General features: G+C 45.3%; 1 protein-coding gene across 1 annotated transcript in view; it reads right to left on the bottom strand.

Moving 5' to 3' along the window:
• NT5DC1 (5'-nucleotidase domain containing 1) overlaps positions 1-14,413 on the bottom strand; it is a 420,856-nt gene that overhangs the window by 28,835 nt on the left and 377,608 nt on the right. The window contains 1 exon segment of the mRNA XM_075595034.1: positions 3,868-3,986. Within this exon segment, the coding sequence (XP_075451149.1) occupies positions 3,868-3,986 (119 nt within the window).

Raw genomic sequence — 14,413 nt, 5'->3', positions numbered from 1 at the left:
CACATGATCCACATGGAAACAAACAGCCATTTCTGCTTGTATATGCACATATACATCTCCATATTCAAAAAGCCTTTATGGCATATCGAAACTGGGGAAATGAGGGCATTTTTGGAAGCCATTTGATTCGGACTATGCAATTCTGTGTGAACTGCAAAAATTGTACGGAAATAAAAGAAACTCGCCAAATTGCAATTTTCAGACGTATTTAATAAGCTGTGATTTTACAGATCCCCTGGATAGCCACGGCAAGAAATCTCTACTTCCTCAGCTAAGAAAAACAGGCCTTTTGCTAGAATGGAGAGGGGAGATACATGGGAAATATGCTTTTTTAAATCATGATAATACATTTAACATTTAAATTAGCATATCTCTCAGTTTTAAAGCTCTCAATTATTAACTACTTGTTAACATTAGTGGGTCATGAAGGCATGCATTATACATGGCTTCATGTCCACTGTGGAGACCTAGATGTTAATAATCCTAACACCTAACCCTGACCTAACTAACTACTCCTTGCATGCCATAGAAACGGGGTGTGCAAACTAAGGGGTGCACTGAACCGAGCCCTGTGCTTACAGAGGCCTCGTGCCCTTTCCCACAACATTTAAAATGATTGCCGGGGGAGCAATCTCTGGCTTCTACTCCTTCATCTTCTGATAGCGACGCCGCATCGCCATGACAACTCGACATCACATGACGCCGCAGAGATGAGGAGATACCTGAGAGCAGGAAGAAGGCAGGGATGCACACGGGGAAAAGTTTGCACACCCCAGACCTAGCCCATAGGCTTTTGTGGCCTATACCTTCACTTATTAAGTACAATTTGTAGTCACGTTGCACTTTATTTGCTGACTTACCCATATAGGCTTCTATATTCTAGATACTACTAGATGCTACTACAGGTTATTTGAGTGCATTCTAGTTAACACACACACATAGTTACTATTAACACAGTTACTACTTGGTAGCTATTTTATATTGATCAATAGTAGCAATTTTTATGATAATTGTATGTAGTGTGTTGGATTTGTGTATGTTCGGTCATGTTCCATCTAATACTTTTCTGTTATGTACCTCTGTTTCTGACATTATTTTACTGTAATAATATTACTAACGGTTAAGTTTTAATCATATCTATCATTCTTATTATAACTCTAATGAGTGTTTGATCAAAAGGGACCTTTGTTCTCCATTGCTCAAACATTTCCATTCCTTTTAAGCACCTTTATTTTATAATTACCCATTAAGTCCTATCTCAGGGTCTGGAACTGTATTAAAAATGCTTGGTGAAACTGGAAGATTTGGTGACATTTTTAGCAGACAAAAAAGCCAATTTTATCTGGTTTGCAAACTTGGATGAACATTTTGCACATTTCTAGCCCTTGAGAATATTTCAATGGAGTAGTTCCAGGGAGTTTATGACCTTGAAGGACATTATTGTGGATAGGGTAAGTGGTTTTATTTCTTTCATTTGCCTCTTTAGTACCAGTGAGGCTACCTATGGACTCCAGGGATGATGTGTGTGTATATATACATATATAAAGAAGTACCTTACGCAAACCCAAAGATCCAGAAAAAAGAAGAGGCAGCACATCGCAGGTAGGTGTAAAAAAACTTGTGTATTAATATATAGATATTATATATATATACAATTTTTGTTCCTTTATATATATATATATATATATATATATATATATATATATATATATACACATATATATATATATATATATATGTATATATATATATATATAAAGGAACAAAAATTGTAGCGCCAGAGTAGGACTGCAAGTGTTTTAACTATTGGTAGACTATAGTGAATAATTAAATTTGATTGTGTGTATATACTGTAGTGCAAAGATGTATATTACAAAATGTGATAATATTAAAATAGAAAATGCAATGAAAAATACATAATAATCAATAAACTGTATAGTGAAACACAAACACCTTAAGTGAAAAAAGGAGGTGCAAAAGTGCAAAAAAGAGAAATAAAGTCCAACCAGTCCTTTAAATGTTAGTCCATGAATGGAGGTAAATGGAGGTAAATGATGCTGACAAGGGGGGGTCTCCGGCTGCTCTCACATGGGATAATCCACATCCACATCCAGGAGTATCTACAAACAGAAAAAACGAGAGAGCGCACGTCCCATAGCATAACACTGTGTATTTATTATGAAAAAGGAAAGGGAAAGGGGGGGGGGAGGGGGGGAGGAATCACACTCACAAGATAAAAATGGTTAAAAGGCAATTTGTGATTATATCACCACCATCCGGTTCTGTGCTGCGGAATTGCGTCTTTGTGGTCTCCTTCAGGACTGCCTGTAGAAGTCACCGCTCATCGGATTCCTGGGGTGCCGTTTGCCGTCAGATTGCCGTCCAAGAACACAGCTCTCCACTCCGAATGGCCGCCGTATGGATCCCACGCTGGATGTGGCCTCGTGCGCGTGCGCAGCGTCGTAGTGACGTAATCGCGCTATCAGAGTCCCTGATGCGTTTCATCACCGCTGGGCGACTTTCTCAGAGAAACGCATCAGGGACTCTGACGATTACGTCACTACGACGCTGCGGACACGCACGAGGAATCCGGTGAGCGGTGACTTCTACTGGCAGTCCTGAAGGAGCCCACAGAGAACCGGATGGTGGTGATATAATCACAAATTGCCTTTTAACCATTTTTATCTTGTGAGTGTGATTCCTCCCCCACCCTTTCCCTTCCTTTTTTCATAATAAATACACAGAGAGAGCATGAGAGAGAGAGAGCATGACAGAGAGAGCATGAGAGAGAGAGAATACACACACAACCAAAATCTGCATTGGAGAGGAGTGAAAGGCCTGCTCCCGCCCCTGCCCACAGACCTTATGACTTCCCTCCCCCTACGCCAGTCCCCTCTGGCCACATCACAACCCTCCCACAACATCTTAATCCCCTGGCTTCCCCCAGCTTGGCATAACTCATTATGATCCAGATGAGATAAACAGTTTGCTACTGAACATTTGACGCAATAGTGTTTTGAAACATGGAGCAGTGTATTTATGTGTCAATACAGACGAGGCAACGAGTATTCTAAAACTTACCTTAAACTTGCCTTAAACTAGCCAGGTGCATGCTGGGTAAATTTCAGTGACATTTCTGCACAGACTAATGGCCTATCGGATTGACACAGCAGGGGTGCCTGGCAGTCCCATTCAGTTTGAATGGGACTGCCAGGGACCCCCGCTGTTAATCCGATGGGTCATTAGTCTGTCTACAGAAGTGTGTGAAATGTTGCAGCATGTACCCAGCATGTACCCAGCATGTACCCAGCATGTACCCAGCATGTACCCAGCATGTACCCAGCATGTACCTGGGTCTTTTTGGTAATTGCCACTGGTTTGTTTTAGAATAACCGTCGGCACTACAGTATGTAGACACTGGCACGTTTAATTAAATTGTGCGACTGCAACTGCATGGATGCAGAATACAATGAACTAGAGGGAGGTTGTGTCAAAAAAGGGCTAAGCAATAAATAAATAAATAAATCATCCAAATAATATATATGCACTAATAATATATACTGTAAGTATTTTGATTAATCTGTCTGGTTATTAAGATATTTTATACAGGGAAAGGGGTACAGAAAACAAAATAAGGAATGGATGGGGGAGAGAAAAAGTCACAATTATCGTAATTCTTTACAAATACGTGTACAAGCAGTAGGCCTACATTGTATTAGCTTACCAAAGTGAAAACATATCTGCCACAAGTTATTCAATATTTTCTCAGTTATGAATAAAGATTGGATAAAGTCCACCCCTTGTCATGTCTTATGACTTGGCATAAAAATCTACATACGAGGCACATACTCCTAATAATAGTCTTACCTTGGGTTCAGTCTTCCCTGTCATTCGCTTTAGGAGATCATATAGATGTGGTCTGTTGCCCTAGGAGTACCAACCGTCCTTCTCCAGCGATGGTAACATATCTATCTCTACATCCTTTTCTGGAAATACAGAAAAGAGCGTACTGTAGATACATTTCAAACTACCAAAAGAAAAATGTTAATCACCATAATCAGCTCCATACTATGACATTGTACTACAAAAGAATTGTTCACCATGTAAGTTGCAACAGGGAGTTCATATCAAAAGATGCCCAGGCACACACACGTGCCTGCAATTACAGGGCACAATTAACCCAGCAATTCCAGCACTCATGTTCTAATGGAAGTTAAAACATGTCAGTGTGCATGAAAAGGTTAACTTATCTGTTACTTGCCCTTTGTTGTAGGTTGTGTTAACTTATAGGACAGGGGTGCGCAAACTGGGGAGTGCAAGATTTTTTTTTGGGGGGGGGGGGGGGGCGGCGTGGCGGTTGCAGAGGCCCAGTGCGCTTCCACAAGGCATTTAAATGAAATCCCGGGGGACTGCACGAGGCCTCTGCAACTCAACTTACAGAGATTCAGAGGCTTGGTGTGACGCGTCGCCATGGCAACGCAGCGTCAAATGATGCCACGGGGTCATGTGATGTCACATCACATGACGCCGGCAAAAAAGGTAAAGCGGGCACTAGCACTGGGGGGGGGGGGGGGAGCAGGCAGCGGAGAGCAGCTCCAAGTTTGCGCACCCCTGTTTTAGGAGACCATCATTTAAGATCTTCATTCATAGATTAAATTATAGGCCTAGATTCCTTAAAGGTCAATAAATCAAGAAATTGTCTTTAGTGCTAATTATATTTTTCGACCTACTGTACTGTATTCACTAAAGGTGTACCAGCTGTAACAAAGCAGTGATAGGCTATTTACTGTGGCAATATGTCAGAGATTTTTCACGTGGCATATTGTAACAAGTATGCAAATGAGTTATTAAAACCACATTATTTGTTCACAAGCTATTCACTAAACTAAAAATAATGCCAATTGTTATCACCTATGGTTCCTCAAGCTGGTTTTAGGTCTATCTTGCTGTCATTCTGCATGTATAATGGCCCCTATATACACTGACATAGGCAAGATAAGACCAGCTAACCTAGAGTGGGTGATACAAACCAATACAATCGGAATTGCAGAACATATTAATAGCAGTCCAAGGGACTAACTGACCATCTGAACTACTTAATGTTTGCAAATGTAACCCCGGTCTCTTTTCAGCCCCAGAGACCCCCCTTGTAGCGTGCCGAGCGATTGCGGGTGCCGCCGGAGGCGGCGACGGACCCGCCGGCACGGCGCGAGGGTGGGGGCCGGAGCAGGGAGCACTCCGAGTCCCCGGAGTCTCGGCGGCGCACCCGGCTAGCGGGGGCCGCCATTGCAAGTGCTCGCGCATGCGCAGTGATCGCGCATGCGCAGAAGGCTCACAGGAGCCATTAAGAAGTTGTGCATGTGCAGGGCAAGCGCGCACACGGCCCCAATGGTACAGAGGCCTCCACGGGACTACAAGTTCCAGTTACCCGTAGTCCCTTTGGGAGGCATTAGAAAAAGGGCTACCCAAATATGAATGTTCTGAGTTTTATTTGTGGGCTGATAATTTTGTATGTTAACCCCTTTAGTGTCTGAAGGCATTCCATTGCAACTCATTGAAAGGCATCAAAGGGTTAAATATTTTCTTGCCATGGTATAATATTTCCCACCCCTCTGCAATTTAATCGCTGTTCCTGATTAACGCTGATTTCTAAGAACTATCACTTATTTGTATCTCTTGGGCTGTTTAGCACGAAGTTAATATAATTTTTGTGTATGCAAATGAGATGAATATTGGTAATCATTTATGAATAACAACTATTATTAAATACTAGCTGATATACCCGGCGTTGCCCGGGATGTAAATCCGTAATAGGTAGTATTATTTATAAATCGTGGAACAATAGGTGACTATTTGTTGTAAAGGTTGGATAATAATGTTGAAAAGAAAGATGGAAGAAAATGTAATACGATGTTGTATAAAAATGGTTTATTGTAAACACATCACAGTACAATGTATATTTTGGTGACATAAGTTATGTGAAAATGTGAGGCGTGTGTCCTGCAAGGGTGTGAGCGTGTGTGAGGCGGCAGGTGGGTGTTCAGTACGGGTGGCGCGTGGGTAGTGAGTGCTGGCTGTGGGTCGGGGTCCTGCTAGGGTGTGAGGCGGCGGGTGTGTGGCGAGTGCGGGTGACAGCTGGTCAGTGATATTGTTGCGTAGGGGCAGGATGCGGCAGGTGTGTGTCGAGTGTGTGGGGTGGGTGAGAGGCGGCGGGTGTGTGTCGAGTGTGGCGGGTGTCTGTTGAGTGCGTGCGGCGGCTGTGTGGCGCAGGGGTGTGAGTGGTGGGCGGGTGAGAGGCAGAAGTGCGGGTGGGCGAAAGGCAGAGGCGGGAGGGTGGACGAAAGGCGTTGAAGGAGGGGAGGTGAGGTCGGAGGGGTAGTGAGGGGGGTGGTGGGGGGTGGTGAGGGGGGGTGAAGGAGGGGAGGTGAGGTCGGAGGGGTGGTGAGGGGGGTGGTGGGGGGTGGTGAGGGGGGGTGGTGGGGGATGGTGAGGGGAGGTAAAGGGGGGCGGAGGGGAGGTGAAGGGGGGGCGGAGGTGAGGTGAAGGGGGGGCGGAGGGGAGATGAAGGGGGGTGGAGGGGAGGTGAAGGGGGGGTGGAGGGGAGGTGAAGGGGGGTGGAGGGGAGGTGGAAGGGAGTGGAAGTGGAGTGAGGGGAGGTGAAGGGGGGTGAGGGGAGGTGAAGGGGGGTGAGGGGAGGTGAAGGGGGGTGAGGGGAGGTGAAGGCCGCTCACTCACCTGTCCGGCCGCTCACTCACCCGTCCGGCAGCTCCCACATGGATCTGAGGCGGGAGGCAGCATGTTGTGGCCGCTCCCCCGCTGTGTCCCGGGCGCGCGCTCGCTCGCTCCATTCCCCCGCTGACTGTAGCGGCGCCGGGGGGGGGGGGTGGAGGGGAAGTGAGTGAGGGGAGGTGAAGGGGGGTGAGGGGAGGTGAACGCCGCTCACTCACCCGTCTGGCTGCTCCCTCATCCATCCGGCAGCTCCCTCACCCGTCCGGCAGCTCCCTCACCCGTCCGGCAGCTCCCTCACCCGTCCGGCAGCTCCCACGTGGATCTGAGGCGGGAAGCAGCGTGTTGTGGCCGCTCCCCCGCTGTGTCCCGGGCGCGCGCTCCGCTCCCCCGCTGACTGTAGCGGTGCCGGGGGGTGGGGGGCGGTTAAAGCGCGGGAAACAGGGAGAGGCGGAGGAAGAGGCGGAGCCTCCGGGACCGGCAGGTAAGAGAGCGGGAGATGTGCTGCTAACACTGTGAGCCCCGCTAATGTATGTAACACCCCCCCCTCCCTAGTGTGTGTGTGTGTGTGTGTGTGTGTGTGTGTGTGTGTGTGTGTGTCTCCTTCACACCGCCTCAGGCCAATGAGAGGTGTGCGGGGGCGGGCGGGCCAAGGGAGCAATCTCATTGGCCTGGCCCAAGGTCCAATGAGATTGCCGCTAGGGACACGGGGAGGGACACAGGGAGACACATACAGACATGGACACATAGGACACTTTCAGAAATATATAGTAAGATGGTGCTCAATCTAAAAAATATTGCTGCAATCCAATTTCTTAATAATGCCAAATGTTAGGACATCTATATGGACCTTTACTGAATCTAGCCCAAAGTGTACAGTCTTCAAAACCTCATCGGTCTCTTCTTTAAGTGGACAGTACATTGAGACCTGGAGACACATTTCTGTTTCTACAGCAAACAAAAACCCTTTATACAGGCATAACCCGGTTTAAGGACACTCACTTTAAGTACACTCGCGAGTAAGTACATCTCGCTCAATAGGCAAATGGCAGCTCACGCATGCCCCTGTCAGCACGTCCTGAACAGCAATACCGGCTCCCTACCTGTACCGAAGCTGTGCGCAAGCTGGGAGACTGTAGAGCCTGTTACAAATGCGTTATTTACATCAGTTATGCACGTATATAACTATTGCAGTACTGTACATGCATCGATAAGTGGGAAAAAGGCAGTGCTTCACTTTAAGTACGGTACATTTTCGCTTTACATACATGCTCCGGTCCCATTGCGTACGTTAATGCGGGGTATGCCTGTAGTCAACTTTTAAACACAAATAATAAAAGGGAAAACTATCTGGCCAGATTAAGGGATTACTTTGTTAATTACTTTTAATACATTTCTATTTTCTTTTTATTAACACTGCAGGCTCAATTAGTAACAATAATTCCACTAGTAACTTGAATATATATATGTATATATATATATTTTTTTGTATATAACTCAAATTGCATTGAAGTTTACCATTGTACAACACAATATACATTTGTTTGCATCTGAGGTATCATTATTATACCGTAACATATGCATGTAACACCGTGTAAATAAAGAGACAAAACATAAGGGGGTGGGGTAGGTGTTGGGGGAAGTCCATCTGTCCTCCTCTTGATCCACTTCTCATTCCTAAAATGTTGAATTACCAGTTTCTGGGGCTCTGGCTGGGTCCCTGCGCGTGACCTGATCCTCTGTTGTTTAACCTCTTTACTTTCATTCTCTCTAGGACTTAAGTACTTCTTGCTTTCTTGTCACTTATGGGTCAGCGGAGAACGCGTTTCTAAAATTATCATAGCAATATTGTAGCTCCATTCACTCCTGGGATGTCTGTTTGTGCTAATCACATGATCCAGACTTTTAGAAATTTAGCGCCAGTATCGTTAACCAAACTTGTTAATTTTTCCATCTGGCATACAAACCAAATTCTGTTTCTAATTGAGGTAATAGTAGGGATTTCAGACTGCTTCCACAAGGCTGCGATATCATTTCTACCAACATTTACAGATTAAACTTTGAAAGATTAATGTTAAATAATTATGCTAATCTGTATATTTATTTATCCATTCAGTATACAGTATAACTGTGATAAGCTCAATTTTGTGAATTTGTACCTTTCAGTGACTTTATTAAGCCATGAATAGTACAAATTGTACCATATCACGGCACAAAAAGTGTATGCAAATAAGTTGCGTTTTGATATAATTTTTTTTCTCATTAAAGACGGGCACTACTTCCATTGAATTGTATGGGGGTTTCCCTGCGGTAGTTCCTCATCAGCACTATTGCACTTTAATGGAAAAACCCTAATTTTCTATTCTGGAAAACCTTATTGAATACAGAAAAAATTCCAAATTTGTAATGCTAGTTGCCTGTACAACCCTCAGTGTGTCAATTACAAATTTGCAATGTGGGTCTCTAGATTTTAACTCAGGGGCGCTCCCCCCTGCCTGCTCTCCTCTGCCGGTGCGCCCCCTTCCCTTACCTCATGCGGTGTCATATGACACCAAGGGGTCGTGTGACGTCACGTCACCCGCAGCGTCATTTGACGCCGTGTTACCGTGGCAACCGTGACGTCACATGACCCCGCGGAGTCATTTGGTCATGCGTCCTGCAGCCGGCTGAACCTCAGTAAGTAGAGGTTGTAGAGGCCTCACGCGGTCACCCGGCATATAATTAAAATGCCTTGGGGAAGAGCGCAGGACCTCTGCCCCCCCCCAAAAAAAAACTCTCAGGGCGCCCCCCCAGTTTGTGCATCGCTGCTCTAACAGAGGTGAAAGGACACCAGCTAAGATATTCATATCCGCTTCAAATAAACTGAACTGTATGAGTTATACTTCTAATGTAAAGCACGCTATACTTTATAACCTTATTGACCAGCAAAATGGGGAGGGGGGGATATCTGTTAAAAACCGGTGTCTCCATTACCAATATCGTACATGTAGCCAGGTTCCCCCTCTGAGGTGTGCCCCCCCTTGCTGTGTACCTCCGCGCGGTTGGGAGAGTTGCAGCCGGCAGGGAGCCAATAGGAGCTGGAGAAGTGCTGCCGGCAGGATAAGGAAGTGTGTCGCCGGGAGCATGCAGGAGAGTGTGACAGGGAGAGGTAGGGGACAGAGGGTCCGTGTAGAGGGCAAGTAAGCCTCTGCACTAGGCCAGCATATACCCCTTAGGCCCAAGATAGGCCCTGAGTCAACTCTAGCTTGTGGCTGCTACAGGCACAGGCCCTAGCATAGGGAACAGATCCCTATAGTATTTAGATATATTAGGGATACAGCAGACGCTAAACTCCCTGAAGAGAGGTTTGGGATCAGGCCTCATTGAAGAGACTACAGAGACATTGACTTGGTGGGATCACCCTGACGACGTCCGTGTAGGAGAGAGGATCGGCGGATCCTTTGCGAAGCCTCATCAGACCGGGTGCTGCAGTGCCCGGCAAGTAAAGGTCAACAAGTGCACCAACATACCGGTATATACCCAAGCACTGATCACGTGAGTGGGTTCTTTGGGGACACTGTGGGACTAGTGACCAAGGGACTTACATACTGTGGTATTATTGGGGACTCTGTTTGAGGTACACAATATTCTGGACACGGTGGTGGGTATCATTTAGGGGAAGTAAGCCCTCCGAGGCGTGTGGTAGTTGTGCCATATATCTTGTCCATAAGGGAGAGTAATTCCATTACATAACCATTGCTATATACAGTAAAGGTGTCATTATTTTATACTGTGTGGGTGCTATTATTGTGTCCTGTGAGGGGCTGCTTCCGCTCTGCTGGGATCCCTCACAGGTGGAGGTTCTGCACCAGAGTAAGTACACACCCCATGCTCTCCATGGCAGAGGCTCAGGCTCCTAGAGCCAACAGGTATAAGAGCAGCAATTGGTAGTTTCCTGTGTTGTAAGGGAAACAGGGCTACATAAAATGAGTTGTAAACTTGATAAATAAATGTGTTAGAGCGTAGTCAATACATTTAAATGTTACAAAAACTCAGCCACATAGAATAGTTGTCATTTGTTGAGTTGAAACTGTGATTAAATAAGAACACTTGTTTATGAAACTGAATTTCAGCACATTAGTCCATTGCCAAGAACAACTTCCTTAGCTTTACAAGTACCGGAAGATACACTATAAATAGAAGGGACAATTTTTGACAGTCTGCCCTAGTGTGTCATTAGAAACAAATGAGATGCAAAACAGATATGGTATGCACACAGGAGTAAGTTGCTGTAGGAATAGCTGTCTTTTATAGAGTAAAGTTTGGACAGGGCAGAGGAAATAAAGGGTTAGAGGTGTAAAGCTGCTTATGATTTACAGCACCTGAATTGCATACAAATTAAGGGCTAAATTGATTGGAACCGTGAGCTGAAGCTAGTGCTAGCTAGGTATATAATAATATATCAGCTAGAAAGGAATAAAGGATAATGTGACTTTGTGAAGTGTGATAGGAAACAGAATTGGAAAAACACTAGGTGACGGAAGAAACATTTGTGCTAGATGGGTAACTTTATAATACAAGAAGTCTGGCAGCACCAGAGTGCCACTGTACTTCCCAGATCAGTACCACGTGTTCACATGGTTGCAATGTGTGAACGGAAGTGGAGAGTCCTACTCTTATGTTCTGAATGAGCTCACCCCTCCACTGGGGGAGTGAACACGTTCTCTCCTTAGAAAACAATTTAAAAAAAGCATAATTATAACAGGGTCCCCCTGGGTCCCACTTACCTCCGTTACGGCGGGGGAGTGTTGCGAGAGATCCACACCAGTAGGAGGTGGGACAAGGAAGGGGTAAGAGGTATGTGCAGGTGTCTGTGGCACCTGCACTAGGCCAGATATCCCCTATTAGACCCCAGCTAGGCCCCCAATTCCCCTGTGTAGGTTGTGGTTGCTGCAGGGACAGGCCTATAGATAGGAACACTGCCCCTGTAGAACCAGAGCATAGGGACACAGACAGGACGTGGCTGCATCCTGTCCACAGGTAGTCTGAGACTAGACACCTGCTGCAATCAGAAACTATCATCAGTGTGGGACCCTCCAGCTGGATACCACCCACCGCAGAGGAGGACTCATCGCTGACATCGCTGGATCAGTGGATCCTATCTTCCACAGCGCGCCCGGATGTGGGACCACCAGGCAGGTACCCAACTCTGCACGTGCACCAACAACACTTTAGTGGGCAGCGCACATTGGGTGGGGTATTACCTTGTGGACGCCAGGGTGGTTGTGTGCCCAAGGGCCCTTCAGTATTTTGAGGACTGTGTGCCAGGTGGGGGACAGAGGCCTGGTGGTACGGCCGTGCCTGGCCTGGTGGTTGGTGGGACTGTATATATATATATATATATATATATAGTGTTTATGGGTGTGAGTTATCTTTGGTCACCTGCAGTAAATTTGTTATCTTATACCAATGTGTAATTCTTTGTGTGTCCTGTAACGGCGCTACCGAGCATCACTCAGGTGCACCCCAAGTTCCCAGCGGCGGAGGCTCAGATCTCCTGGGCACCACAGGAATTGCACCACACACATACACCGTAGCCACACATCTCCCAGGGGGTGGGGGAAAGTGCTCTACATAATGTTCCCTGAATATCAAAGGGCCCTGAAGTGCTGGCTCTTGTGGTCAGGCCCATCTCTAGGCATACCTCAGGCAAGGAACCTTCTATGAGTGGCATCTCTCAGGGGGCAGCCACTGCTGGCGACATTATTTTTTAATAGGTTTGAAGCATCGTGTCTCCGGAGTTGAACAGTGTTCATTTCAATCAGAGAAAAAAACTAATATGAGCTCCAGGAGGACAGACACTAATGAGTTCCATTATTAGAAAAATAGAACAGTAAAAATGGAGCATAAAAATGCCCCGATGGCATCTCTTCAATCAAAAAGGCAGGTAAGGAGAGGAATATATCTAAATATGGAGACTCACTAGCAAAATGAAACTAAAAACAATTTATTAGACTACATAAAAAACATGATCAAAACAGAAAAAAAACTCTCCTCCAACGCGTTTCACGCCCCCTATGGCGCTTTCTCAAGGGCTTGAAACACGTGGGAGGAGAGTTTTTTCTGTTTTTATCATGTTTTTTATGTAGTTTAATAAATTGTTTTTAGTTTCATTTTGCTGGTGTGTCCATATTTTTCTGGAGCGGCAGTCATTTTGATCTATTCCTTTCCTTACCCGAGTTTATTTCAGCTCCAGGGACCCCCTGCTTCCTGAAGTACTTAACTCCATAGAGAGTACCTGTTTTTCAGCGCAGTTTACATGTCCAGAGTCACGTGGCCAACTGGAAGCCGCAAGGGATGACGTCATGGCTTCCTACTGGCCGACAGGACGCAGGATCTTTAAACAACAGAGATTAGCAACGGAGGTAAGAACCTCAGGAAGCAGGGGATCAACGTGGTTCAGCTCCAGAGACCCCCTGCTTCAAACCTAGGGGCGGTTTTGGGAATTGGAGGGGGGGGGGGAGATGTGGCCTTCATAGTGTTTTCCTAAGGACGGCACATAACCTACATATGGACCAGGTTGTGAGGTTGAGGGAACGTCTTGAGCTCAGCCTAAGGTTAAGAGACACCAAAAGAATGCACTAGACTCTGAAGTCCCTATTCCACATGCTGTAAATCCATCTTTCCTTTTGCTTCTTCCTAGCAAAGGTGAAGATGGCGTTACAGCATATGGACTAGAAACCTTACATTTGATGTGGGATGTAGGCAATATGGTTTAGAAAAAGGCTGATAATTTAGATACTGTACGTTTATGGTCTTGTTTTTTATTTAAAGGCACAATGTCCTCTCTAGCTCTTATATTTTACAGTTAAAATAAAAACGTACATATTCAACCATGTGAAACCTACAGCATCATTTTTACTTCTCGTTTTAGAATTTGAAATATCTCCACCTTCCCTAAATCTGTGCTCCCAGAGCAGGAAAAAAAGATTGTATCAAAGATTTGTAATCTCAAAGAGACTCTGTATGCAGTAAGCAGGTTGGAGTTGAAAAAGCAGTTTTAGGAGTCAGTGCACACAAAAATAAAAATATAAGTCCCTGCAAAATACAAAAAAAATGTAATAATCTAACCCTCCCAGCCCGGCTCCTAGGGAGTTTACATCAATAACTTGGCTTGCTCAGCGGTGATTATCTTGTCAGAATGATGGATCCGGGCAGGGTGGGTGTTGAAAATGCAATGATGGGCACCAGAAATCAGAAGGGACGGGGGCATCATATCAGAATTATAAGGGCAATCAAATTAGCAAAAATAGATAACGAAAAAAAGAATTGCAAAGTTCTTTAAGTATCTTAATAACAAAAAAAAATAGAACAGAAAATATAGGACCCTTTCAGTGTGAGATGGGCAGGCAGATTATTGGAGATAAGGAAAAAGCAAAGGTATTAAACAAATTCTTTGCCTCTGTGTTTACCAGGAAAAATCAATTTCAATAGTAGTGCCGCAGGAGGAAGCCACAACCTCCATATTAATTAACAATTGGTTAACCGAGGAAGAAGTTCATAGGCGGCTTGAAAAATTGTAAGTAAATAAGGCACCTGGCCCAGATGGCATACATCCAAGAGTTCTCAAGGAGTTAAGTTCAGTAATAGCCAAACCATTACATTTAATATTCAAGTACTCCATATCCACCGGCTCAGTACCACAGGA

The sequence above is a fragment of the Ascaphus truei genome, chromosome 4 (assembly GCF_040206685.1).
Source record: "Ascaphus truei isolate aAscTru1 chromosome 4, aAscTru1.hap1, whole genome shotgun sequence".
In the NCBI taxonomy this organism is placed as follows: domain Eukaryota; kingdom Metazoa; phylum Chordata; class Amphibia; order Anura; family Ascaphidae; genus Ascaphus; species Ascaphus truei.
This window is presented reverse-complemented; position numbering and strand designations above follow the sequence as displayed.